Source organism: Gopherus evgoodei, chromosome 11, assembly GCF_007399415.2.
Source record: "Gopherus evgoodei ecotype Sinaloan lineage chromosome 11, rGopEvg1_v1.p, whole genome shotgun sequence".
Classification (NCBI taxonomy): domain Eukaryota; kingdom Metazoa; phylum Chordata; order Testudines; family Testudinidae; genus Gopherus; species Gopherus evgoodei.
In genome coordinates, this window is record NC_044332.1 from 21,301,195 (window position 1) to 21,327,710 (window position 26,516).

A 26,516-nucleotide genomic window follows, 5' to 3' on the forward strand; every position below is an offset into this window, starting at 1 on the left:
GGGAGAATAAAAGAGCTGAGAGGCAGAGGGACAGAGTGGCTGCCAGAGCAGCAAGCAGACTAGGGAAGGAAAGTTCTGCCAGCAAACTGTTGAGAAGCCATCCAGGGACAACTCTGTAGCGAAAGAATGACTGGAACCACAGGCTGAAGTAGCTCACAGAAGCAAAAGAGGTAGGAAGCAGCTCAGGGTACAGAAGAAAGAATTGTTGAGGACTGATTCTGCCTGCCTGGTTTAAGGGCCCTGATCCGGAGGCACTGGGTTCCACTACTAATCCCTCAACAGAGACTTAATAACCAAAAGGGGTTTGCAGGCCCCCCAAGGACAAACACTAGCTAGGCCCTACCAAGTATAAGGGGAAACATGTGCACCACAGAAGTACTGAAATTAACACCCTTCATCGTCCAGAATAGGACCGCCATAGGGACTCACAAGAAGAGCCGACTCACGGTCCTGCTGGACCGAGCAAACTCCGTGCAGTGCTCCGTCTGACCAAAGGGGGCACTGATACAGCAGCACAGCAGCCCATACATGATACCAAAAGCGGAGTTTCACTGTGTCTGAGCCCCCAGTAAGGCCTAAGATGGAGGAAGCACTCAGATTGCTAGCCCTGCAGTGGGCTGCTGCCTTGGATCAGCAAGCAATGGCCCAGGAGCAGCAACAATAGATGCAGACCTTTACGCTACACTTGTTACAGTCCCAGCAGCAGCAAAATGACCTGCAGACAGTCTCTCACTGACAACAACAGGAGGCCTGCCACCAGGGCCATGGCTCAACAGCAGAGCCAACAAAGATTGGATATGTAGCCACGCAGCAACAGCAGCTGGGTAAATGTATGGGGACAACACCAACCCCACTGGCTGGAGCTATGGCAGAGTTAGTGAGTTGGTCGAGCAGTCCTGTGCTGTCCAAGATGGGACCTGAAGATGACCTGGAGGCCCTTTGAATACCTCACCACCTGCACCCACTGGGACCCTTAGACTTGGATCATCCACCTAGCTTCTGTTTTGACCAGGGAACCACAGGACCTCAACCAACAACCCGCCCTTGACTACCCATGGTAAAGGCAGCCATATTTGACTGGCTGCATTAAGTGAAGAGACTTGCTGCTATTTCAGAGAGCAGAGATTTAGCACATTCATGCAGCCCCAGGCACTGGCAAAGAAATTCAAAGGTGTCGGCTGGAAGTGGATGAGACCTGAGGCTAGAATGAGCAAGTAGATAGCTGAACTGATCATCCTCGAACAGTTTCTCTGGGTCTTCTCCACAGCTGTGCCAGGGTGTGTGCAGAGGTACTAACCAGAGACTCTGGAAGAAGTGGTGAGGCTAGCAGGGAACTATTTGGAGGGTAATACCCCACAAACCTGACCCAGCAGGCCAGAGCCTGCCTCCTCTGGTTTGATTAGGGCTGCCCTTAAGCGGGTAGGGGGATGGCTATTTTGAGACCAGGGCTGGCCTCACCCTTGACAGTACGGACTCTGAAGGTTGCACCAGATCAAGACTCCGACTATCCCACTATGACATTCTGTACCTTGTGGGAACACCCTGCACCCCCATGTTCATCCTTATAATATGAGTGTGTGGTATCCAATGCAAAGTTTGTCATGTTGGGTGTCTTTGGAAGGCTCATGATGCACTGAGCATTGTTACAGTGATGTTATAGTAATGTTATAGGTTATAATTTCATGTATATAGTTATGAGGCTGAAAATGTATCCTCCTGGCTTAAAGCAAGCCCAGGCAAAAACTCTCCAAGAGTGCAGCTGAAATTCACACCTCATCAGGACATGTATGGGACAGATGCAGCCCAGCCTCACAGGAATAAAGGACGCTGGCCTAGGCAGCAACAAATGGATCTGTTGGACTCTCGAGTGAGTCACCACCCTTCCTTTGGTCAGTTTGGGACTGCGATGAGGTATTGCTCACTTGACTCTGAAGGGGGCGAAGCCAAGAGGGAAGAAGACATGATAAAAGGGGGAGACGTTTGCCATGTTTTTCCTCTCTCTTCCACTTAAAATCTATCTTTATAGTTAATAAATCTGTTTGCGTATTCCACTTGAAGCAGTGTGTTTGGTTTGAAGCGTGTCAGAGACTTCCATTGAGATGATAAGCCGGTACATATCAATTTCTTTGTTAAATTGACGAACTCATGTAAGCTTGCAGCGACCAGTGGGCATAACTGGACACTGCAAGATGGAGCTTCCTAGGGTTGTGTCTGGGACCAGAGATATTGGCTAGTGTCATTTGGTTGCACAATCCAAGCAGCAGGTTACATCAAGAGGCTGTACGTGAACAGCCCAGGAGTGGGTGTTCTCACAGCAGAGCAGGGTAAAGGCTGGCTCCCAAAGTCAAGGTTTGGAGTGACCTAGCAGATCACCAGTCCAGATAACACCAGAGAGGAATGTCACACCTACCATTACAGGATTCACTAGGGAGGAAGATCTGTTTCCAGTGTGAACAAGGGCATAGCAAGAAAGATTGTCCAACCATTTGAGTCTAATTATGAGGCAGGCTTCTCTTTACCCAGCCTCAACCAAATGCTGGGTGGTTTGAAATTGACAACCATAATGCATGTTGACAAGCTAGAGTTATGAGCCTCAATGGACTTGGGTTGTGAAAAAACCCTAGTGAAAGAAGATCTACTGAGGAAAGATGAAATCCATTCAGAAGGCACAGTATCCTTAATTTGTCCCCATGGGTACATGAGGGACTACTCATATACTAAAGTCCGTCTAACAGCAAGTGGACAGACTGGTCACCTTATGATAGTCTTAGCATGTATTACCCAATCCTGCTGAGATGGGATTACCTTCCCTTTCAGACACTATTACAGATGCTCTTGAGAAGCTGAATGGAGATGGCTGGTGAAATAGACTGTGGGTGACCTCTTTCCCTTCAAGGACAAGGACTTTTTCCTATCCCAATGAAGGCCTGGCAGACCAGGAATGAGTTGGTTTTACAAAATATTTCAGTTTTAGTACTATGCAACCCACATAGCAAAACAGTACCTTATCCTCACTTGCTCATTGTGCAGCTTTTTCTTGTGTCATCCCAAATTTTTCAGTCTCTCTGGTTTTACTGAAGGATTCAAATATTTCCTGTGTCCATCAAACCGTTGGGTGGTACTGTCTACATATCAATGCTAATTACTCACTTTAATATCAGTATTTTCCTTCTGTAGCTGAAACTTTCTGAGGCAGATCTTCGGAAGACCACTAAACATTCCATGTTTATTCGGATTCCACCACCTGAAGACAGAACAGATCCTGAAAGGTTCTTAAGAATCATTGTTGTTAGTGATATTTAAAAATATCATGGGCATCTATGTGTCTGTCCATGTGTTGTTTATATGACATTTCACAGTGTAACTATTGCAAGTAAGTACTATTCATTCAGCAATCATGCTTTCTGCATCACTGGGGAAATAAATTTTCTAATAGTCAACCTAAATTGGAGGAACTTAGGATCATACTTCTTTGTCTTCCTCTCATCTATTCTGCATGAAGATAAGGAGGAAAGGAAAGGAGAGTTCCCCAGGACTTTCTCCTTTCCCCCAACTCTGCAACAGTAACACTTCAGTAACGGCCAGTGGAGCTCCCTAACTGTGTATGGAGTACCTGCTAAGGGCCAGATCCTGCAACAGGATATGCCAGAGTGTACTCCTATACCCCCATTGAAGTCAGTTGGGCTCCATGCAAGCACAGGGTCTGCTCATGTAGATTCTGTTGCAGGATCTGATCCTTAGTGATTGGCACTTCATTCACAGACAGAATGAGCAGAACACTGACTTCTTCCTTGCAGACATAGTGTCTGGGTATGAAAGCTACCGGTCGAGGCTCCCATCTGTTGTACATGTGCTTTCTGAGCTCTAACTGTGGAATGGGCCTGACAACTTTCTTCCATTCCTACAGAGGTATTATGGCTCTTCTCCCTCTCTCTCCCCCCATACTACACTATCAGCAGGAGAACAGAGGTTCATAACTGAGTCACAGACATGGTAGCATGATAACACATGTTGAAAATGGTCAGAACCATCCATTTAGTCCAGAAACTTGTCAATCATCTCAACATGTCTATTTGTCTGCTTGTGACATAATACTGTCACCATGGCAATGCAGGCTGGTGGGATGGCTCCAAAATGCAAAGCCAAATGGCAAACATTTCATAATTTAAAAATAAATTAATGTACAACCATCAGAATTGTTTGGTGTTCCCAGTGACACAATAGACCGTGGAAATCACTGCTGCGGGAGTATATTCTGAGTACAAAAATCATGAAGCAAGAAAAATACCATTTTTATAGTCTGATAATGGGTCTTTACAAAATAGAATTTTATAAAAAATTATAAAATGATTTTTCTCTTAGCTGAGAGAGAGTATGAGAAATTTCAAACTGAAGGTCATATTTTTTCAGAAAGTGTGTGAAAAAAATGACTTATACAGCGTGCTTTCTTAACCATAGCTATAGCATTGTTTTTTTAATTCAAGAATAATCACTTTGGAGCCATCTGTCATCATTATGAAATGAGGGACTTCTCTTCCCCTTCCGAAATAAAATCTTAACATTTAAGATCCTGGCTGGGAGGGGAGGGAGACATCTAATTTATTACCTGTGACATTACAGTGACCCTGAAGTAGCGTAGAGATTATTCATGGTTTTTGTAGAGATGATTTGTGCATTATCCTTACACAATTTTCTTTTACTACTGATCTTATAATGGTTTGTTTTATTGCAGTAATATTACCACATCACAACACGTGGGATACCCAGCATTCTTATCCCCAGATCTGAATGTGAGAGAAGAGACTCTTGAGAGGGATATTCCTACAACATCTGGTGTGTCTTCTGATGGTTTAGAAATGCGTCCTCGAAACAGGCAAGAAATGTGCACTTTTGTACAGAGGAGACAAAATGGATTTCTTCTTATTTAACTTGTGTCCTTAGCCTCATTGTTCTTTAAAAAAGTAGTAGTAATAGTTTTGATTTGGGGGCATGAGTAGGTACTTACTGTTTCTGCCTTCATGCTGTGCAGAATCATGCTTCACAATCTGCACTGATGGCAGCACAGTCACATGCAATTTTTCTCTTTATCTGCTAATTTTACTATCTGTGACTTGATTATACCAGTACAGACATTCACCCAGAAAAGATGTTGTTAGGAAATAGAGAGTTGGTCTTATAAATAAAGGAAGAACCAGAGTAAAGCTAATGTGGTACATTCATTTATGGAAGCACTCAAAGAAGAGGAGCAAATAGGAATGAGAAGAGGATGACCTCTTTGAAGAGCATCTTAGTTGTAATTGCTGTCACCTGTCTGTCTGACAGCATAGTGGAAGAATACCCTTCAAATTGCTCTGGTGGGCCTGTCATTAAAACAAAGTGAGCTGGTGAGGAAAATGTCTATTGTAATGATATATGTTTACTGAATCTAGAGTTCTTATGTTTTTTAACTGTACAGCAGCTGTAAATGCCAAAAAATGTGAGTTCATGAATAAGCTGTTTGGCCTTTTCCTTATTTACATGCTGTAGTCACTGATGAACAACGCTGCAAGTTTAGATATAAATGTCTTGACTGATTCTTCACTTTAGATTGGAAAAAATGAAAAAGGAATATCGGAGTCTGAAAACATGGCCCGAAAAGGCTGAGTATTTAGACCAACTCATCATGAAAAGGGGACCTAAAATGACAACAGAGCAGAATATGGTAACTAGAGAGCATGTAGAAAGCATTCTGTATACATTATATTATTGTTGCTTTTCTTATTGGCAAAACAGTTCCATTAAATAAGACTAATTTTTTGATTACATTTTGGATTTATGTAAAGCTCAGTACAAATTGGAGAACATGTTAGTGCATGCGAGTATTTCTCAAACACTATCCTTCTAAGTCACTTATTAGTAACAGATGAATTGATGCTGGTCTTTCTGTTTAACTCACTGAAGTAGCTAACAGGACAGGTTGTTTGGGTGCCCTAACATAGCATTTCCACACTCTAAGTGTTTAGAGTTTCTTTTAAATTTAATCTTAACTTTTAATTTCCTGGGTTTATAATGCTTGATTTGGGGATAATTACATCATTCTCTCTCTTTCTTTCTCCCTGCACACTGTTGGAGGGGAAACAGATTATGAACGTCACTTTATATTGTGTTGAACACATCTAAACTTGCTCAAAATCTGCCTGTTTTACTGAATTTCACGTAATTGCCTTGCCCTGCAAAGTGTTTCAGATCTCTTTAAAAGACTGTCACCAAGCGCTATTAAGATTGCATTCTGGGATTTTTAATGATTCTCAATTGCTAGCTCATCCCCTGGTACAATGGGCCTTCTACAGAAACACCCACATAGGGGATGGGGCAAGTATGATTACTGGGGGCAGTCTGTAGCTCTTGGTTTAAGCACATAGCTCAGGGAGAGACCATACTTAAGCGCAGGGTTGTGCTCTGTGCATGAGGGCCAATTATCACCACATGTAACGGTGGTCCCAAGTTTTTCACTGTCATGCCTCCCGCTTAGCCTATCTGGGCCTCCTCTCTTCCCCCAAGGAGTAGGGCCGCGGCTTGGGGATGCGGTGAGGGGGCACGTGGACAGGGGTAAGGAGACCGAGGCTGTGGCCACAGCTGGGGGCAGGGCTAGGGCTGGGAATGGAGCCACGGCCAGGGCTGAGGCTGAGGGCAGAAGCGGGAGTGGGAGTGGAGCCGCAGCCAGGAGCCATAGCCATAGCAGAGATGGTGGTGGAGCAGGGCTTGGTGGCGCTCCCTCCCAACCCCCCATAGGAGCTGGCCCAGGCCCTGTCCCTCCCAAACATTCCTTCATGCCCCCCTGGGGAGCATGGCCCACAGTTTGGGGACCACTGATATATATGGACATGCAAGATGTACTTTGCCTAGCTAGAAACACTGACAAACTTTGGAGATGAGAAATGGGGAGGATGCGTCTCAGAACTTTTGTTGTTTTTAGAGATCTGTATCTCTCTCGAGTACTTTAACAGTAAAATCTTGTTGCTGAAGAAATTCTTTTGCAAAACCTGTGTTCTTTGCTTCCTGCCTCATTGTCCCAGATCAGATAAACTAGAAGCTCAGAGTGCCCACAGCCTACGTGGAACTCTGGGCGAACATGTGTAAGTGACTGGGAGTTCCTGGAAGATCTTCCATTTCTGGGAGACTCTGGTTTGGAAGTCTAGGGTGGCTGGGTGGTGGTGCCCCAATTTCAGTGGATGAGCATCAGACAAGTCTGCCACAGTATTCTTGCCAGCAAGTTAAAGAAGTATGGGCTGGATGAATGGTCTATAAGGTGGATAGAAAGCTGGCTAGATCGTCCGGCTCAGTGGGTAGTGATCAATGGCTCCATGTCAAGTTGGCAGCTGGTATCAAGTGGGGTGCCCCAAGGGTCAGTCCTGGGGCCGGTTTTGTTCAATATCTTCCTTAATGATTTGGAGGATGGTGTGGATTGCACCCTCAGCAAGATGACACTAAACTGGGAGGAGTGGTAGATACGCTGGAGGATAGGGATAGGCTACAGAGGGACCTAGACAAATTAGAGGATTGAGCCAAAAGAAATCTGATGAGGTTCAACAATGACAAGTGCAGAGTCCTGCACTTAGGAAGGAAGAATCCCATGCACTGCTTCAGACTAGGGACCGAGTGGCTAGGCAGCAGTTCTGCAGAAAAGGACCTAGGGGTTGCGGTGGATGAGAAGCTGGATATGAGTCAACAGTGTGCCCTTGTTCCCAAGAAGGCTAATGGCATTTTGGGCTGTATAAGTAGGAGCATTGCCGGCAGATCAAGGGATGTGATCATTCCCCCCTATTCAGCATTGGTGAGGCCTCATCTGGAGTACTGTGTCCAGTTTGGGACCCCACACTACAAGAAGGATGTGGAAAAATTGGAACGAGTCCAGCGGAGGGCAGCAAGAATTATTAGAGGGCTGGATCATATGACTTATGAGGAGAGGCTGAGGGAACTGGGATTGTTTAGTCTGCAGAAGAGAAGAATGAGGGAGGATTTGATAGGTGCATTCACCTACCTGAAAGGGGTTCCAAAGAGGATGGATCTAAACTGTTCACAGTGGTACCAGATGATAGAACAAGGAGTAATGGTCTCAAGTTACAGTGAGGGAGGTTTAGGTGGGATATTAGGAAAAACTTTTTCACTAGAAAGGTGGTGAAGCACTGGAATGGGTTACCCAGGGATGTGGTAGAATCTCCTTCCTTAGAGGTTTTTAAGGTCAATCTTGACAAAGCCCTGGCTGGGATGATTTAGCTGGGGATTAGGTCCTGCTTTGATCAGGGGTTGGACTAGATGACCTTCTGAGGTCCCTTCAACCCTGATATTCTATGATTCTAAGGGATTTGAGCCTATAGATGTGTTCTAAGGCCCAAAAGCTAGAAACAGTGAATTTGCCCAGACCCAATTGACTTAGAAGCAAGTGATAGTAACCCTGCAGTCGGGTCCACTTACAAGTGACTAATGACCATACAGAGCAATACTGGGCCAGTATGTAATAATCCATATAATGTATTTATTCTAGATTACTGAAATGTACCCTCAACCTTAACAATATTCTAAATTAACTTTTGACAGGGAGTTATATTATTATTATTTATCATGATTAAAATAATTGTGCATACAAAACAAAAGTAACTGCCAACTACACTAATCTCAGTAGTTTGCTTTCCCCTCTTGAACTTCACCTAGCAAGAAGAGAGACTTCCTTTTGTGTGTTTGGTTTATATTTGACAGAATGAGCTGATGAAAAGAAAAGTTGTAGTAACAAATGGTCTCTTTCTAGATTTATTAACAATATACAGAGCTACAGTTTGAGCTTACTTGGAAGATTTAAAATGTCTCTACTAAAGTTCACAAAGTGGCACTCTGAGAAGTTGCACATCAAAAAGTACGACTCTGTAATAAAGATAACTCAGGAGGAGAAATTCAGTTATGATACTGACAAATAACCTTCCACTTCTCACCTTTTTTGGGTTTTAGGCATCTCGCTTCAAGGAAATGGTTGGAAAGATACAACATGCTACTGAGGAAGGAATCAGAAGCTGTTCTGACACATCAGGTTTGGAGAACATTAGTATTTCATATTTTAAAAAATGGCAAGTGGCAAGGACAGTGCCAAAAACTACGATTTTTAAGCCTCTTACCGATGCAAAATATATAATTCTCTTTGCTCACAATTTTAAATGTAGTTGGTGTATATATAAACAATTATGAATAAAATAACTAAAGAGGCCGTATTAGAGAAGGGAAATAGTCCTAGTCAGAGTCAAAATATGTGCCCCAAATTTTGGTCTTAGTTCAGTTTCAAGTTGTTTTTCCTTATAATTTAGGGAGATGCCATGTGTTTTAGAGATACTGCCATGCAAACCTGTGAGGTGAATTTTAAGGTTTGTGACAGTAATGATTTGTTATGGTAATGATTAGTCAATGGATGACTTGCTAGAATTTGTGTGAATATTGGGAAGTTATGCATGTGAGTTATCAGTAACCAGGTGTTGTAGATGACCTATTGTGAGCTGTTACATTCAGTTTTATGAACTGTATTGGACATGTTATTACATATGAGATTTGACTAAAGCAAAAATCTACCATGGTCTGTGTTTTCAGTTATTATAAAGCAGTACACAGTAAAATTACATACAGAGACAGGAGACTATACTTCTCATGTTGGCAAATATCTAGTATGTTCAGCATAAAAAGGTAACTCAAGGGACTGGAATAAGTCAGCCTTTTGTGAATAAAACTGATGTTTTGTCAGTTATTACCAGGGGTGGCTTCAGGCCCCAGCATGCTGAGCGCGTGCTTGGGGCTGCAAGCCGTGGGAGCGCTCTGCCGGTGCCGGGAGGGTGGCAGTCAGCGTGCCCTCGGACCCAGCGGACCCCAGGGACCAGCGGACTCTCCGCAGGCACGCCTGCGGGAGGTCCACCGGAGCCGCAGGACCGGCGACTGACAGAGCGCACCCTCCGGCATGCCACCATGCTTGGGGCAGCGAAATGTCTGGAGCCGCTCCTGGTTATTACTATAGCATAATAAAGAATTTAGAATTGAATGTTTAAAATCTCTAAAGGAAATATTTAAAGATTATATTGTTAGTAGGTATCTCAGCAGTTATAGGTGAAATTGCATAAAGTAATCTGTTGAAATTTATTATCTAGTCAGCCTGGTGAGCTAGCTAGTTTAGGAGATAAAATTTACAAAGTAAATCAGTTTTTTACCTGCTTTGTGTAACTTGGCAGTGTTCCTTAAACTTATTAAGAATAAATTAGAAGTTAAACATTTTTCTGCTTGTGCTGTACTTCATACCTTGTTCGTAAGATTAAGAATGTATATAGTTTCCAATTATTCTTTTCTCGCTTGAAGCTGATTCACAGTTACAGGAAGAGCAGCTGTCTGGAACAGAGGTAAAGGTGTTTATTCCTTAAAAATTAATTGCATTTTCATAGAATGAAATGTTGATGTTTGTACTTAGGGTTTGAAATACCATAATGCCCTGAAACCATTAGTTCAAATCTCAACAGGGGTCAGCTCAACTCTTCGCATTTCTGAGGTAGATGTATTAACTCTCTGTGCTCTTTAACTCAGTGGGTGAAATGCTGGCTCCATTAAAATCCATGGCAAAACTCCTATTGGCTACCAGGTGGTCAGAGTTTCACTTTATCTTCAAGTGATGATTTGGTGGTCGTCATTTGGAAGATATGATATAAATGGAGGACCTGTCTGTCCTGAGTAAATATTAAAGATCCCATAGTACATTTTGTCTGAGTAGAGATTTGCCCTCCTATCATTGGCTACAATTTTTCCTACCCAGTCTGATTTATATTTTGACTGCCACCCTTCAGTGCAAGGGTAGCTGGAATTCACTTGTGTTATATATATATATATATAAATTATGATGGAAAAACCTTTGCCTTTGCACCACCACTAGAAGCACACACTTCCTCCCACCCTGCAGCTGCAATGAATTAAACAGTTGCACACTATTTATTGTAATATATTGCTAATACAGTTTTAAAAATGTAACTTAGTGCCTCTGATTTGTTGCTTTTATTCACTCTGGCATTATTTTTCCATGCTAGATTGTGGTCATCTTTGTGTAGGTTTTTTCCAATGTCTGTTTTCTTTTTTTTTTCTTTCCCTCCACCTTCTTATATACCTTTCCAGTTCCTATATTTTATACTCTAACTTCTTTGCTATATTTGTCTTTCTCATGTCTCCCCAAAACCTTTCACAACCCTGACTTCTCTTTTGTAACTTTAATTATTCTCTCTCTCCCACCCACACCCTATATCTGCACATATGCATCTTCTCATGCACTCTCTCCCCCATTCATCCATGCTTCAAAAATAGGGCTTGAAGAGCTTACCATACACCTAATAGCCAGAATGCTTAACTGGCTCAACTTAGAAGCCTGGCAAGAAATGGAAACCTGATCAATAACAAATACATCTAGCTGCAAAGGTCTTGACCAGGAATTCTGATTTCTAATTAGTATTAACTGTATATGTTTAGTTTTTGAACTGGATTGGTTGGTGCCTGTTCAGTCAGAAAAATCAGATTCTGTAGTTTTATTTGACCCTTTTCCTTTGAAGCAAAAAATAAAATAAAAATAAAAGAGAGGGAGTGAGAAGGGGAAAGTACCAAAAGTAAAGAAAATGGAGTCCGCAGCTGCTGAAAAAAATTCATTTGAGCCCATTTCTCTCTTCCCAGCATAACTCCTGTTACCAGGATATTGTTTGTTTTGTGTTTACATTGTTTGCTTTCACAGGGAGAAACTCGACGCTTACAGATCACTAGTTTGAGAACAATGCAAGTAGAAATATATTGCAGTAATTTTCATGAGAAGAACTTTGTTAAACTGTAAGGAAACAGTGAAGGAGGGAGAGAAGACTTCTTAAAAACCTTTTACTTTTCATATCCATTTGACATCCTATTCTCCCATTCATTTAAGAATTAATATGTAAATTAAGATCTTCAACAATTAATAACCTGAGGATGTTTTCTCTTAACTCACTAAAAACCATACACTAGATCAGTAAACTCTTTGGCCTGAAAATACATTTCCTATGAACACCTTGGCCTTGTAGGTTATGCAGCCCAAGATATACTTGTTATCTCATAAACAGAAAGCAAAAAGGTACTCCAAATACCAAGCATAGTTTTAAATAATTTTCTTTTCTTTGAGTCACATATGATGTGAAGAATTTTCAGAGATTTAGATGTTTGTTTCCCCAGACAAACAAGAAAATAATCCTATTTCTAGAAAAGGGAATGTCTGGCCAACAATTATTATGTTTACATCCTTCTCGCACCAGTGTTGGTGCACAGGGCAGAAACTAGTCTCTTCCATCCCTCTCTGCCATTTGCAGCTGCTTCCATCCGTTCTATGGTGTTGAGATAGACTGGTCTACCCTCTCTTCTAAGGATTCTAAGGTTTCTCTTGGGTGCCCTCATTTCTTCACACTAGGTGGTTTCCACTGACAGCTTCATGTGAGAGTCTGTATGTTAGCATGCAGAGTAGATGGCCCAAATATATCCAGTGCTTCCTTCTAATGGAGATGAGCTGCTGGTTGTTGATAAAGTCTCTCCATCCAATGCCCAGAATCTTTCATAGGCATTTATTTTGGAAGGCATTAGTTTTCTGTCTAACATTTTTAATAGCTCTCCAGCTCTGACAGATATACACTAGCATTCAGGTGACATTTGAGTTGAAAACTCTGTTTTGTTTTGGTACTGTATATTTTTTATTTCTATATATTGTTGAGTTTAGTGGATGCCTTTTCTCCTCTCTTTTGATATCCCACCTTCTGCACTTTGATGTGGATGCTGCCAGTTCCAAGCCCAGATAAAGTGGAGAAACTTGAGAGCAAGGTTAACCAACTAGCTTATTTAAAACCAACCAACCAACCACACACCTCATTGGTTATAGAAATGATAAAAATGACTGTTTAATAGAGAACACTTTCTGACCCTTCGTGTTTCATGAAGTCTCCTGGTGAAAGCAGAAGCCCCCAAAATTTGAGGCTGGCAGCAAGAAAACACTTCAGAGTCAGTTACTGGAACATAAAAACAATCTTTCAACTATCAAAGGGAGGGAGGTGGATAACTGTGGACTTGAAATGCTGTGCATCTGTGAGAGCACACTGACAGGTGTGACTAGCAAGGGCTTCAAGTAAGAGAAAAAACATTTAATCTATTCAGGTCATCAAGACAATGTACACTCAGAGACAATAGCACTCATTATGACAGATTCTGTAGGAAAAGCCCTTATCTGGGAACTTATCGTCCAGCAATGCCTGTAATATATAGGAATTTTTAAAAAATCAAAAGAATGCTAACTTTGATCATGTTGTTTACCCTTTCTAGGGGCCTGATCTTGCTCCCCACTGGAGTCAATGGGAGTTTGGCCATTAACTTTGGTGGGAGCTGGCTGATGCCCTTAATAGAAGAACTGTAATGCTGATACATTTTATTTTAATGTAACATTTTCTCATTTCATTTACTTTTATCCTCCTTTCTGTAGCTTCTGTTTTATTGATTGGCATAATGTTGGATATTTAAAAGCTATTTACATGAGTTATTGTTAAAGGGGTTTTTTTATCTTTACTTTCAAATGTTTAAATAATATTGGATTTTTTTATTATAAGCAAAAAATCCAGACTGGGCCAAATTTACCAGTTACATACATGGTGGTGAAAGCTGATTATAAAACAGATGGGAATGGTAAAGTACTGCACAGATTTGGCATTGAATGGGTCTGCAGAATGAGTGTAATTTATAACAGTTTAGGATTCTCTGGGTAGTAGTTTAGTCCTGGTTTGAGTGGGTGAATCTCCTTTTGAAATCAGTGTGAACTCTGCACCTGCTTTCGCCAGAGGTGAATTTAGCCTGCGATGTTGGGAACAGCATGGGCTTAAGTTAAAGTAGGGGAGCTTACTTTACTTTGCACCCTTTTGTTACTTTCCCTGCTCAGTGGGCCAAGTTTTGTTCTGCTACACTGATGTAAATTCATAAAAGTTACTGTGTAAAGTGTGATTGTTTTGCAAACTGCTGACTGCCAATCAGTGCAATTTAACTGCTTTCCCACTGTACCAGCTTAAATCTGATGGTTAACTATATACCACCATTTAGCTCATTGCTGAAATTGACACAGAGACTTCCATGAGAGTTGCCTCTACTCATTCTAGGCTGCGTTTTGGACTTTGACCTTTAAAAATATTAGTAATTATTAGAGAAAAAATATTTTTATTTTTTCTTTAATTACAGACTGAATCCAGCAACGATTTTGACCTGCCCTTGAGAATTGCAGAGACTGTACTGAGAAGTGTGGAAACAGATTTAAGTGATACCCAGGAACATGCAGAATCTGAAGAAAATCCTCTTTCTATTTCCAGAGAGACTGGAATATCTGCATCTACTGTTTTTCAAAAACTGCCAACTAAGAAAGTATCTGAAAATCTGACAAGGAAATCTTCAGAAGATCATGACAAAATTGTGGACTCAGAAAATATTATTCCTATAGCTCTAGAGAGGGAAATAAAATTGGGAAATAATCATGGCAAAGAAGAAATAGAAGATCTGAAACCAGCAGGCATATCATCAAAGAGGCCTGACCTGTCAGGTTTAGAAAATTATCCAGTAATAGAAATACAGGTATCTACTTGCAATATACAGACTGTTTCAGTACATCAGCATCAATAATGAGTTTATTTAAAGTGCTCCAAACCTAGGTCTAACTATTTCTCTCAAACATTACACCCTGAGGCCTGGTCTACACTGGGGGGGCTCCATCTAAGTTACGTAACTTCAGCTACGTGGCTAACATAGCTGAAGTCGTCGTACTTAGATCCACTTACTGTGGTGTCTTCACTACGGTGAGTTGACTGCTGCTGCTCCCCTGTCGACTCTGCCTGCGTCTCTCACCAAGCTGGAGTACAACAGTCGACGGGAGAGAGCTCGGGGATCGATGGCTGCCCACCGATCTGGCTGGTAGTGAAGACATACCCTAAGTGACTATTCTTTTTAAAATTCAAGTGAATTTCCTGTGATGGCTGTTTTCTGAGATATACATTGTGATGCCTGATGATAACTCATCCACCCTCCTCTCCACAGTGTTGAGGAGCTTGTAACTTTTTTGTCATATTTAATTTTTGTAATCACTTTTTACTTAAGTAGTTTCCATCTCCCTTTGAAAAGAAATTGACACTCAAGGCTAAGGTTATAAGGGGACACCTAAGTTTCATTTCAGGGGCTGACGCAGGATTCATACTCCTGGAGCCAGTGGCTTCAAGCTTTGAGAATTCCCTCCTTGGTTTTGCTCAGTAGCACGGATCCAAGAATGCTGAGTATCTCCTATCTTTAGAGAATAGCTATTTGATATAAGTAGGGCCTTGTCAAATTCATGGTCCATTTTGGTCAATTTCATGGTCACAGGATTTTAAAAAGCGTAAATTGCATTTTTTCAGCTATTTAAATCTGAAATTTCATGGTGTTATAATTGTAGGGATCTTGACCCAAAAAGGAGTTGTGGAGGTTGGGGGTTGCAAGGTTATTGTAGGGGGAGCTGTGGTACTGCTATCTTCTCTGCTGCTGGCGACAGCGCTGCCTTCAGAGCTGGGCAGCTGGAGAGCGGTGGCTGCTGGCTGGGGCTCCAGTTCTGAAGGCAGAGCTATTGCCTGCAGAGTTGGGCCCTCAGTCATCAGCCGCCACTCTTCAGCTGCCCAGCTCTAAAGGCAGCAGCGCAGAAGTAAGGGAGGCCTGGTATGGTATTGCCACCCTTAATTCTGTGCTGCTGATGGTGGGGCATTGTCTTCAGACCTGGACACCTGGCCAACAGCTGCTGCTCTCTAGCCACCCAGCTCTGAAGGCAGCACAGAAAAAGGGTGGCAATATTGCGACCTCCTCCCCCCAAAATAATCTTGCGACCCCCTAGCAACTCCTTTTTGGATCAGGACTGTCAATTTGAGAAACACTGGTCTCCCTCATGAACACTGTATAGTATAGGGTAAAAGCACACAAAAGACCAGGTTTTTTGGGGGGAGAACAGATTTCACGGTCCATGATGTGTTTTTCATGGCTGTGAATTTGTTAGGGCCCTAGATATAAGTAATTCTCTGTGGGAGTTGGAAGTAAATTTGGGTCTAAAACATAGCCTTATCTATATGATCCCAAGTGTGACTTTAAACTAATATTTATACTAGTATAACACACACACAGACACACCCATAGACACTCCAGTATGTATGCCTTTTTTCAGGTTAGCTTATGTCGCTTGGGAAACGATTTTTGGTTGTCCAGTACATGTTCCCAAAGAAGTAACACTAGGCAGGCAGCATGGTCAAGTCTAGTAATAACAGCACAGGAAAGGGAGCCAGGCAATCCTGAATTTTAATCTTAGCTCTGTCACTGAATCCGTGTGTGGTTTTGGGTAAATCATTTAGGCCAAAATATTCAAGCTTCAGTGCTGCTAAATATCTATGTAGACAACTTTAAAAAAGTGCTTTGATTTTCAGAGCGGTTTAGGACCCACAGCTTCCATTGGAAGCAATAGTAGCTGCTGATGCTCAGCACCTCTGAAGATCAAGCCTCTTTATTAGGTGAATAAAAAGGATTTAGGTGTTCAACTTTAGGCACTAAAGTTTGAAAATGTTAGCCTTAATCTGTGTTTGTTTCACTGTTAGGCATTTATTTCCATTTTACAATCTCACAGAAATTTTATTTGGATTAATTTAATGTTTGTACACATTTTGGGTATTATTCATATTGAAATTTCTCATGGAACATTTTTTCTTGCTTATGATTTTATTTAATCAGTCTTGAATAACTGTTCTGGGAAAATTAAATAACTAGTGCACTGTCATAATATAAAAATTGTTAATTAACCCCCCCGAAAAATATTTTCTTAGTTGATTTATGTTTTATGTTACAGTACCAGCAACCTATTCTTAGTGGAGACAAGTTTGAACCTTTTTTGAGATATGTAGGTAGAACACAGTCAAGTGCACAGAATGAAAAGAAAGAAGATCAAGAAGTGCCTATTTTCACTCTTCTGAAAAACAAACTTTCATGTGCAGAGATTAAAGAAGACCAAGATCCACCTGTCAAGGCATCTTCAAGATTTGCAGCTAGAAGTCCAGATACTATTTTAAGCAAGAACGGTCAGCACTTGTCCATATTAAAACTTACAGAATCAAAAATGGAATTAGAGGAGGATGACATTAGCGTTAAAGAAGAGTCCCCAACACATGCTATAAGAACAGATTTGCCAGAGAAATGGCAAGAGGAGAGACTTTCAGAAACAGAAATAATACGTCTAAACTCTTTTTTAAGTAAAACTCTTGAAGACTTTCTTATAGATAGACTTATAAAAGTAATAATGCTAAAATCTGTTTTAAGCAAAAATCTTGAAGGGTTTGTAGCAGAGAGACTTTCAGAAATAGGGATAGTCACAAAGAAAGAATTAGGAGAAGAATACCAGAACCTACAGAGTATTATAGATGGATCACCAGTTGTTTTAGAGAGAGAGTTACTAAAAAAAAGAAAAGATATTTCCAACGAAAGGCTTTCAGAAGCAGAAATAATACATTTAAAATCTGTTTTGAGTAAAAACCTGCAAGATCGTCTCATAGAGAGATTTTCTAAAACAGGAATAATTACAGATTTGGAGTTAGGAAAGCAGCACCAGAACCTATCATTGCAGGGAATTAAAGGTAGATCACCAGTGGTTTTGGAGATGGATTTAGCTGAGAAAATGCATGATAGTTGTGAGACGAGACCTTCAGAAATGGAAATAAGTCTTAAATCTGTTGTAAACCAAAATCTACAATATCTTCCCATAGAGAGGCTTTTCGAAACAAATCTAATTGAAGAGGTGAAGTTAGGAAAGGAACACAAAAACTTTTCTGTGTCAAAGATTGATGAGAGACAACCAAAGCCTGAGGCAGATTTATCGAAGAGGAATGGTCAATCCAGAGGAAAATGTTCAGAACCTGAAATAATAATAAAATATCTAAGTCAAAACATAGAAAACTGTGCCATAGAGAGTCATTCACAAACAGGTTTAAACACAGAGATGGAGTTAGGAAAAGCGCACCCAAACCACTCAATGCAGATCATCAAAGTCAAGTTGCCAGTGGTTATGGAGACAAATTCACCTAGGACAGGACAAGACTGTCACAAGCAGAGGCTTTCAGAACAACAAATAAATCTAAAATCTGCTTCAGACAAAACTCTCCAAGATTCTCTCATAGAAAGACTTTTGGAAACAGAAATAATGAGTCTAAAGGATTTTTTAAACAAATGTCTCCAGGATCATCTCCTAGAAAAACTCTCAGAAATAGGATTAACCACAAAAGAAGAATTAGAGAACCATTCCTTGCTGAACATTCCGGAAGGACAACCAATGACACTGGAGACAGATATAAGCCAAGTTCATTCTGGTGAGAGTCTTGCTAAACCACATATAATAAAGGGAGAACCTGTTTTAAGTGGACATATACAGGATTTCCTTCTTGAGGTACTCTCAGAAACAGAAATAATGAATCTAAAGTCATTTTTAAGCAAAAAGATCCAAGACCATCTTGTAGAACGACTCTCTGAAATAGGGTTGATCACAGAGGAAGAGTTAAGAAAGATATACCACAATTTGTTTGTGCTGAGAGCTAACGAAAGACTGTCATGGGATGTGGAATCAGATTTACCTGGGGAAGAGCAAAATCTAAGTCTAAAATCTCTTTTAACCCAAAACCTTAAAGATAGACTTTCAGAAACAAAACTAGTACATCTACACTCTCTTTTAAGCAAAATACTGAAGGAAGGTCATAGAGACAAACTTTCTGAAACAGAAATAAAAAGTCTAAAATCTGTTTTAAGCAACAACTTGCAAAACCTTCCTATAGAAAGTTCTTCAGAAATTGGGTTAATCGATGAGATAGAATTAGATGGAATATGCCAGAATGCTAAAGGAAAACCACTGATAGTTACTGATACAGATATACCTGAGATAGGACAATATCATTCTAAGCAGAGTCTTGATAAACTCACTATAATAAATGAAAAGCCTATTTTAAGAAAAGAGAAGTTAGAACTTCCTGTAGAGAATGTTCCAGGACAAGTAACATGTGTGATGGCAAATCTAATCAATGACACCAAAATCAATAGTGTAATACACCTTCCTCAAAAAAATACTTTAGAAAAAGAGAGTCAAGACCCACAAAGTTGTTTTGGTAAAGCAGAAGTAGCGCATTCAAACACAGGTTTTGACAAATCTTTAAAACCAAAGCCCCCGAATGAGACTTTGAGAGGAACACATGAAACAATAGACTCACCTTCCTTATGTGCCCATGATATTGCTATCCAAACAGAACTTAAGGAATATCTCTGCAAACCAACACTGTCCTTTCCTGTAAACCCTCAAACATTTATTTTTGTACATTCAGGGTCTGAGGAAGAAACTAAATCACCAAACAAGTCTCATGAGAAGTCAAAAGGCAAAAAAAAGCACGCTAAGCGTTCTAAGAAGCATTTTGCATCATGCTACCCACTCCAGGGACAAGTATTAATGTGCACACAGTTTCAAAAGGAAAAACATGGTTTGAATAACTGTAAGGAGATCTTAAAGGAAAAACATAGAAAACATTCCGAACCACCATCTCCGAGATCATGTGTTTCAGAAGCCAAGAAGGATTCAAAAGACTCAACAGTCTCAAACATTTTGAAAAAGGAAAGCCTGAAGCAGAAAGCTGAGCAAGAAAGAGAGAATGATGGGAGACCAAAGAAATCACTTAGCAACTCTATTAAGATACCAACAGCTACAGTGTCTGAACCACAGCTACAGCACTCTGAAAAAGCATTGCAAGAAAAATCATACGTGAGTAGTTTCCATTTGACTGGTGTGCAGAAGGAAATAGACCTGTAAGAATAATAATTTTCTCTTAGATTTCCACCTCATGAATGTCTGAAACAGAAAACTAAATACATGACTTTCTAAATATCTGGAGGCAGAATTTATTAGTACAATGTCTCTTCATAAACGGATAGCTTCCAAGTAGGCAGGCCCAACACTGAAATCATTGTTACCCCTCAGCCCTAGTCCCCCTCCTCCAAGTGTTTGTAATGTCACCCAAATAGGGAAGAAAAATCAAAACTAAATACCTCACTCTTCTAGCTGTTCCTCACCTTCTCCCTGCCAGGGAATTCAAAGAAAGCCAGCATTTCAATTTCTCTGGCATGTTAGTGAAATAATGGTGAATAACTATAAATAATGTAGTAAGTTTATTAGAGAGTAAATGTAGCCTCTAGTCTACATTTGCAAAGCTGGAATTTGGCAGTTTTTCCTAGTTTTTGGTTTGCCTCAGGCACTTAGACATCTAAGAATTTGGAATTTGAGATGTTCCTTTTACTCACCCTATGTTCCCTGCTTCCAGTGGACATGATAAAGGATTATGCCCTATTGAAGGGTACATGACCAAGGACTGTAATACCCACAAGTCCTTCTCAGATAAAGCCCAGAAGCACCAAAAGACACACTAATTCAGAATCTCTACCTGCAGAGGCTTTGGAGATGAGAGTATGGATGACTTTTTCCTAAAAAGGTTTCTCAGGCATGTGTAGTGTGGCTGGTAAGCCTCCCTCAGTGCCAAGGCCTGAGTCAGACCTCCGGGCTGAAAGGGAGCTGTCTCCTTTAAAAGCTCCCTTCACCTATTCTCCCAAAGGTGAGGAATGGTCTTTTTGATTTGTTTGCTGGGACTAACTTTAGTGGAACTGCCCAGGTGAGTAAGGTATGAAAGTATGGGCCCTGTTGTATTAAGTTAAGTGGAATATATGAGCTACGTGTTAACATAACCCAATCACTTCCAATATTAATATTGAACAAGGTTCAGGTTTTGGTATGCAGACGCCTTAGCCTGCTTGGTACCATAGCAAACAAACCATTAAAAATCCTTTAAAATCTTTTATTAACGATACAGAAAAGAAGGAAAAACAGGTAGCGCGTTTGAAATATATAAAGTATTAAGTAAGACTTTTATTTTAACAACATTTCTTGTTCCCTTTCCTTTTAGCTAGAGAGAATTTTAAAACGACCCTCCTTCCCTGCTTGTTCGATAGTCTTTTAGATGGTATTAACTGTTCTTTTGGGTAAAAGAAGTTAGTTGAGGTGGGCTGGAGCTGCTGCTGTTAAAATCCAATCCCATTTTATTCCAGGTAATGTTTGGGATTTACCTGGAGCTGGTAGGGGTGGATGTTTCCTGGGTCCTTCTCTCTGGCCTGATCTGATCAGGACATCTTTCAGGATTAGGACGATGAAAGCCTTCAAAAGCCTCTTTCTTTAAGGACCTAAAAAGGAAATGACGGGTGGAATAGCCAGTCCCTCCTTATTATGTCCACCAAGTAGGCCTAATATTTGACACACCAATTTTGGTTCATTAATTTTTGGTTCCACATTTTCTGGTGTTTTTTAACCAAGTATGATTTTAACTCAGTCCTGGATTTTTTTTGCACCTGTTTGTAACATTAATTATTAAAAGCAATTTAACTTACTTTTTATTAACATTTGTTGTTATAGGTTATTGTAACAGTTTATGAACTTTTATATACTTTTTCCAGTTAAGCTTACAATTAAAGTAAATTTGTAGGCCCGGTTATCAGAACAGCCCTCAGTATTGATTCAGACAAAACTCCAACTGACTTGGTGAAATTTGCTCTAAATTAGGAAAAACTTAAGATATTTATGGGTTGTTTAAGGTTACATTTTAAAAACATAAGTGAATAGGTGAGAGTTAGTATGGCTTTGTGAAAGGTAAAACTGGAGCTTGCCTGGTATAACTAAGAGGAGAACTTGGCCATTGTATCCATTAGTTACCTTCTGTCTAGATCAATAGACAATGAAACATCTGGCTGAGAACAGAATGTAATCCACTGTATTAAAACAAATATTTGGATGTCTGTATGAAATGTACTAGGTTATTACCACCAAACCTATTTCAGACATTAGGCCTACTCTCTTTCTGTTTCTACACATTTGTGTCATTTTTGACATGTCTTTTTTATTACTGTTTTGTTACATTTATTATATCTATCAGGGTACTCACTACTGAAGAAGTGATTGAAAGAAGAAGTTACTCACTTTGTGCAGTAATGAGAGTTCTTTGAGATATGTGTCCCTATGGGTGCTCCACTGTAGATACGTAAAATATCCACTAGCTTGTGGTGTGACTCGGTCACCTCTTGTAGTGGTATCTGTAAAGCTTCTGTCACTCTCTGTGTCAGGTCCTGGAACAGTTTGAAGTCATCTGTGATATATGGTGGAAGGGGCATCACCTTCTCATCTGTCGATAATGATGAGAAATGGACTTGAGGGGTAACTTCCTCCTCAACTCCTCCTGTTCCTCCCTTGCCTTTTTAGGGGATTCAGAAGCCCTTGCAGCAGCTAGAGAAGTGTGTTTCCTTGGTTTCTGGTAGGCCACACTAGAACGATGGGAGGCCTGTTACCTTTGAGCCTGCCAGGGATCTCAGTATAGCCATTGCAAGGGTCGGAAGGGACTCAGTGGTTGGCATCACGGATGTCCAAACCAGGGAGGCTGTGGATCAATGAGACGATATCACTGAGGTCCACAGTGAAATTGGACACCATATGGCAGGTGAAAAGAGCAGTGGGAGACCACATCCTCTGGTTCACTTTCTGACTTGGAAGATGAAAGGGGAGGTGCACAGCAAGAAGTCATCGGTGAGTCAAATGCTCTGGGTGAACTTAGTACGAGGTCCCTGGTACTGAGAAGAGGAGAGCCAATGCAACAGATACCAAAAGATCTGTTACACACTGTAAGTCCAGCTGTGCTGAAGGTGTTGGTACTAGTAGTGGTTGTCGGTGCTAAGAGGCCTGTACCAATGGAGATGGTGGTGTGGACCTCATAGTATGGTCTGTTGGTGCCTGATGTACCACAGGTGGTAATGATATCCAAAGTGGTGGAGCCTTCCCCGGGGCAGATTTTCTGTCTTTCTCATACCCTGATGGTTCCTTGCCTGTGCCCACTGGGTCCTTGGTCAACCTAACATATTCTGAGTACTGGATTTAGATGGCTTCGGTGCCATCGATACCGACTGATCGAGCTGGAGGTAGTTTTCGACTCAGTGGGGGCTTGTTATGGAGACTCAAGGACCTTTTCTTAGAGGCTTTATGTGAGTGGCTTGCAAGCATCTTCTTGGGCTCACCTCTCTTGGAAGTAGAGAGTTGTGGTGATGTCTCCCTGCCACAGGTCAGGTGGTTGAAGGGCTGACTCCTTACGTAGGAATTTGAGCCTCAGTTCTCTGTACTTCCTGGATCTGGGCTTCAGTTGTTGACACAAACCACACTTCTTCTTTGAGTGCTTGTTCATGTCCATTCCAATCAGGTGTACAGCATCTGGAAACTTTTTCCCCAGCAGCATCCATCAGGTCAGCCTGGGCACCCACTGGAGCCGCACCTTCATGGCACTCAATATAGAGCCCTGCTGACCCACCAGCCCCTCAGTTCCTTCTTACCTCTGGTGATGGCTAGCTGAAAGAACCTTTTGCTCTTGCTTTGCAAGCGTGTTTGGACAGTGTCCCCTCTTAGTGTTTGTGATGTTGCACTCCATATGTTTATGGAAATATGCTTATGAATGTAAATATAATGTAACTGGAATATGTTTTATGCAAAAGGTCTCTTGTAAGGTGTCATTACAAAGCTTATAATCTACTGAGTGTGTTCATCCTATTTGTATGAAGTATCATTCTTGTATCTGAAGCTAGAAATATGAAGTATTACTCTGAAGTCCTATTGTAACTATGCAAAGCGTGGGCCATTAATAGTGGCTTAGAATCTTGATGGCTCCCGTTGACTAGGGCAATTGGTGGTAAATAGCTCTGTTTACTTGTAAGCCTTCCTGTATACCTGGGTGCCAGCCAGCAAGTAATGAAGTCTCACAGGATATGTGAACATGTCATATGATACTAGAATCCATCTTAAACGAAGTGCTTTTCCATTTAGAATGAAGGGTGGGAACCCAGAGAGAGATAAAGGATTCCCGCCTTGTGCCAAAAATATAAAAGGGGGCAGAACAGAACAAAGATGGCTGCAGTCATGAGAAGACCCCTAGATACCACCTGCGATGGAACTAACAAAAATTATACCAGGGGGAAAGATTGGGCCCAGACTAAGAAGGAGTCTAGTCTGTGAAAGAAGCTTATTGGAACATCCCCGAGGGTGAGATTTACCTGTATTCAGTTTCTTAAATGTATTAGGCTTAGACTTGCGTATTTTGTTTTATTTTGCTCGGTAACTTACTTTGTTCTGTCTGTTATTACTTGAAACCACTTAAATCCTACTTTTTATACTTAATAAAATCACTTTTGTTATTAATTAACCCAGAGTAAGTGATTAATACCTGGGGGAGCAAATAGCTGTGCATGTCTCTCTATTAGTGTTATAGGGGGCGGACAATTTATGAGTTCACCCTGTATAAGCTTTATACAGAGTAAAACAGATTTATTTGGGGTTTGGATCCCATTGGGAGTTGGGTGTCTGGGTACTGGAAATAAGTAACTTGCTGAGCAGGTTTTGGTTAAAGTCTGCAGCTTTGGGGGCGTAGACCAGACCTGGATCTGTGTTGCATCAGACTATCATGTCTAGTTCAACAAGGTAGGGTTCTGAAGTCCCAAGCTGGCAGGGAAAAACAGGCTCAGAGGTAATTCCAGCACATCAGGTGACAGCCTCAAGGGGGTCTCTGTGACCAAATTGTCACAGTGTTTATAGTTAGTTCTCAGTCATTTATTAGTGTTAGTTTAGTATTAGTAGTTAGGTCATAACTTTCCAAGACCACTTGATAGGGAGATGTGTATCGGTAATGACAGACACCACCATGGCGATGTTCTGTATGAACAAACGGGTGCACGTTCCTCTCCCCTGTGCCAGGAAGCTGTCATGTTGTGGGACTTCTGAGTAGAGCACTCAATACATCTGCAAGCACTGTACCTCCCTGGAGTACTTATATTGTTGTTGTTACTTGTTGGTACTTCCTGCAATACACATATATTCTCTGTAATTTTATTCTTTCAAAGTGCTGTTATTTTAGTTTTTTGACGTGTCTATGCATTTCATAAATTTATTTCTCTCTTATGGTTACATTGAATTTTTTGAGGAATGAGTTCTAAAATGCCTAACCTGTCCTGTCTGGAGTAATTATCATTATTGCTGTTATTATTGTATTGTGCTTTGTACCACTTTAAATAAAGAATGACAATCAAATAATAGTCTCCTCCTAGAATGTAACTTTAGCTTGTACTCACTTTAGTAATGCCAGTTTAAAAAACATTAGCTAAACACATAACTATAGACAGTGTACAGATGAAGGTTTCTTATTTTCAGATTGTATTTTTAGTTATATCTGTAAAATAATTTAAAATTTGCATGAAAATAAATGCAGTTCCAGCTATACCAATAGCAATTATGGAGTCAAATGTTAGTGAGTCACGTACATGATTGTGATCGGTAAACATAAATGCCAAAATAATTTAGAAATTAATTCCCTTTCAATAAAAGAGGGAAAAAAACCTTAATCACTTATGTTAAAATTATGTTTTAAGTGAAAAACAATTCACTAAAATAGAGGAGATAATGGCAGTTAGAATCTTGATGGCTCCCGTGTGTGTCTGTTAGAGAAAGTAAGCAGGTTTTATTTATCTCTACTAAAGATAGTGTAAAAAGTATAAAACTTGTGTTTCTGATATCTCCAGAACTTATTCCTCAAGGCTTGGGATTGGGAATGTCTTGCTGTATTATCTCCTGATTGTTCTAAATTTACATATAAACTTTAAACGTGGCTTTAATTGGCGTTTGTATATTTTTCTTTCTTTATATAACAATTAGATACAGTGCTCCTGTCAGCTAATTCCTAAGTTATCTGCAAAAATCCTAGAGTTTTCAGGTGCCTAAGTAGTCCCTGGAATCATGGTTAAAGTTTCCTCTACCCCTCCGCCCCATCTGAAATGGTGCCCCAGGTGAGCCAGGAAGGTCATGGGCTCTGGCAAGATGCAACTCGTGTGACAGTGTGAAGCCCACTTTGAGCCACGTGCAAGCATCAGGCACCACAAGTCACAGCAGAAGCGCAGAAGGTGGCAATAGACCATATGCCATGCCACCCTTACTTCTGCACTGCTGCTGGCAGTGGCATTACCTTCAGAGCTGGGTGCTCAGCCAGCACTCGCCAGTATCAGGCCACCCTTAATTTGAGCCACGGTTGAGCTCTGGTATCTCTTTCAACAGGGCCCAGAAGTGATGAGATGAGGGAAGCCCCAAGAGCCCGTGGGGGACAGGATTGATTAGGGAGGGTGCACTAAAATACAAGTTTGTCCAGGGTGCCATATTCCTTAAGGCTGGCCCTGGCCTTCTACATTGAGAGAACAAAGTAATTCTGAAAGTCCATCCAGTTATGCGTGGAAGTGGTGGACAGAACGAAAGGTCTTCCTGTCTCTTCTCAATGTATCTCGTCATGGATCACATC

The 26,516-nt window shown here is 40.9% G+C and overlaps 1 protein-coding gene across 1 annotated transcript in view; it reads left to right on the forward strand.

Annotated features, from left to right (window-relative positions):
• Window positions 1-21,489, forward strand: part of C2CD6 (C2 calcium dependent domain containing 6) — a 43,302-nt gene extending 21,813 nt beyond the window's left edge. Inside the window, exons 8-14 of the mRNA XM_030580556.1 lie at window positions 3,178-3,269; window positions 4,733-4,873; window positions 5,587-5,701; window positions 8,983-9,061; window positions 10,363-10,403; window positions 14,266-14,652; window positions 16,928-21,489. Of these exons, the coding sequence (XP_030436416.1) occupies window positions 3,178-3,269; window positions 4,733-4,873; window positions 5,587-5,701; window positions 8,983-9,061; window positions 10,363-10,403; window positions 14,266-14,652; window positions 16,928-19,915 (3,843 nt within the window). The 3' untranslated portion in view covers window positions 19,916-21,489. The remainder of the gene's footprint in view (window positions 1-3,177; window positions 3,270-4,732; window positions 4,874-5,586; window positions 5,702-8,982; window positions 9,062-10,362; window positions 10,404-14,265; window positions 14,653-16,927) is intronic.
• Window positions 21,490-26,516: the final 5,027 nt, after the last annotated feature.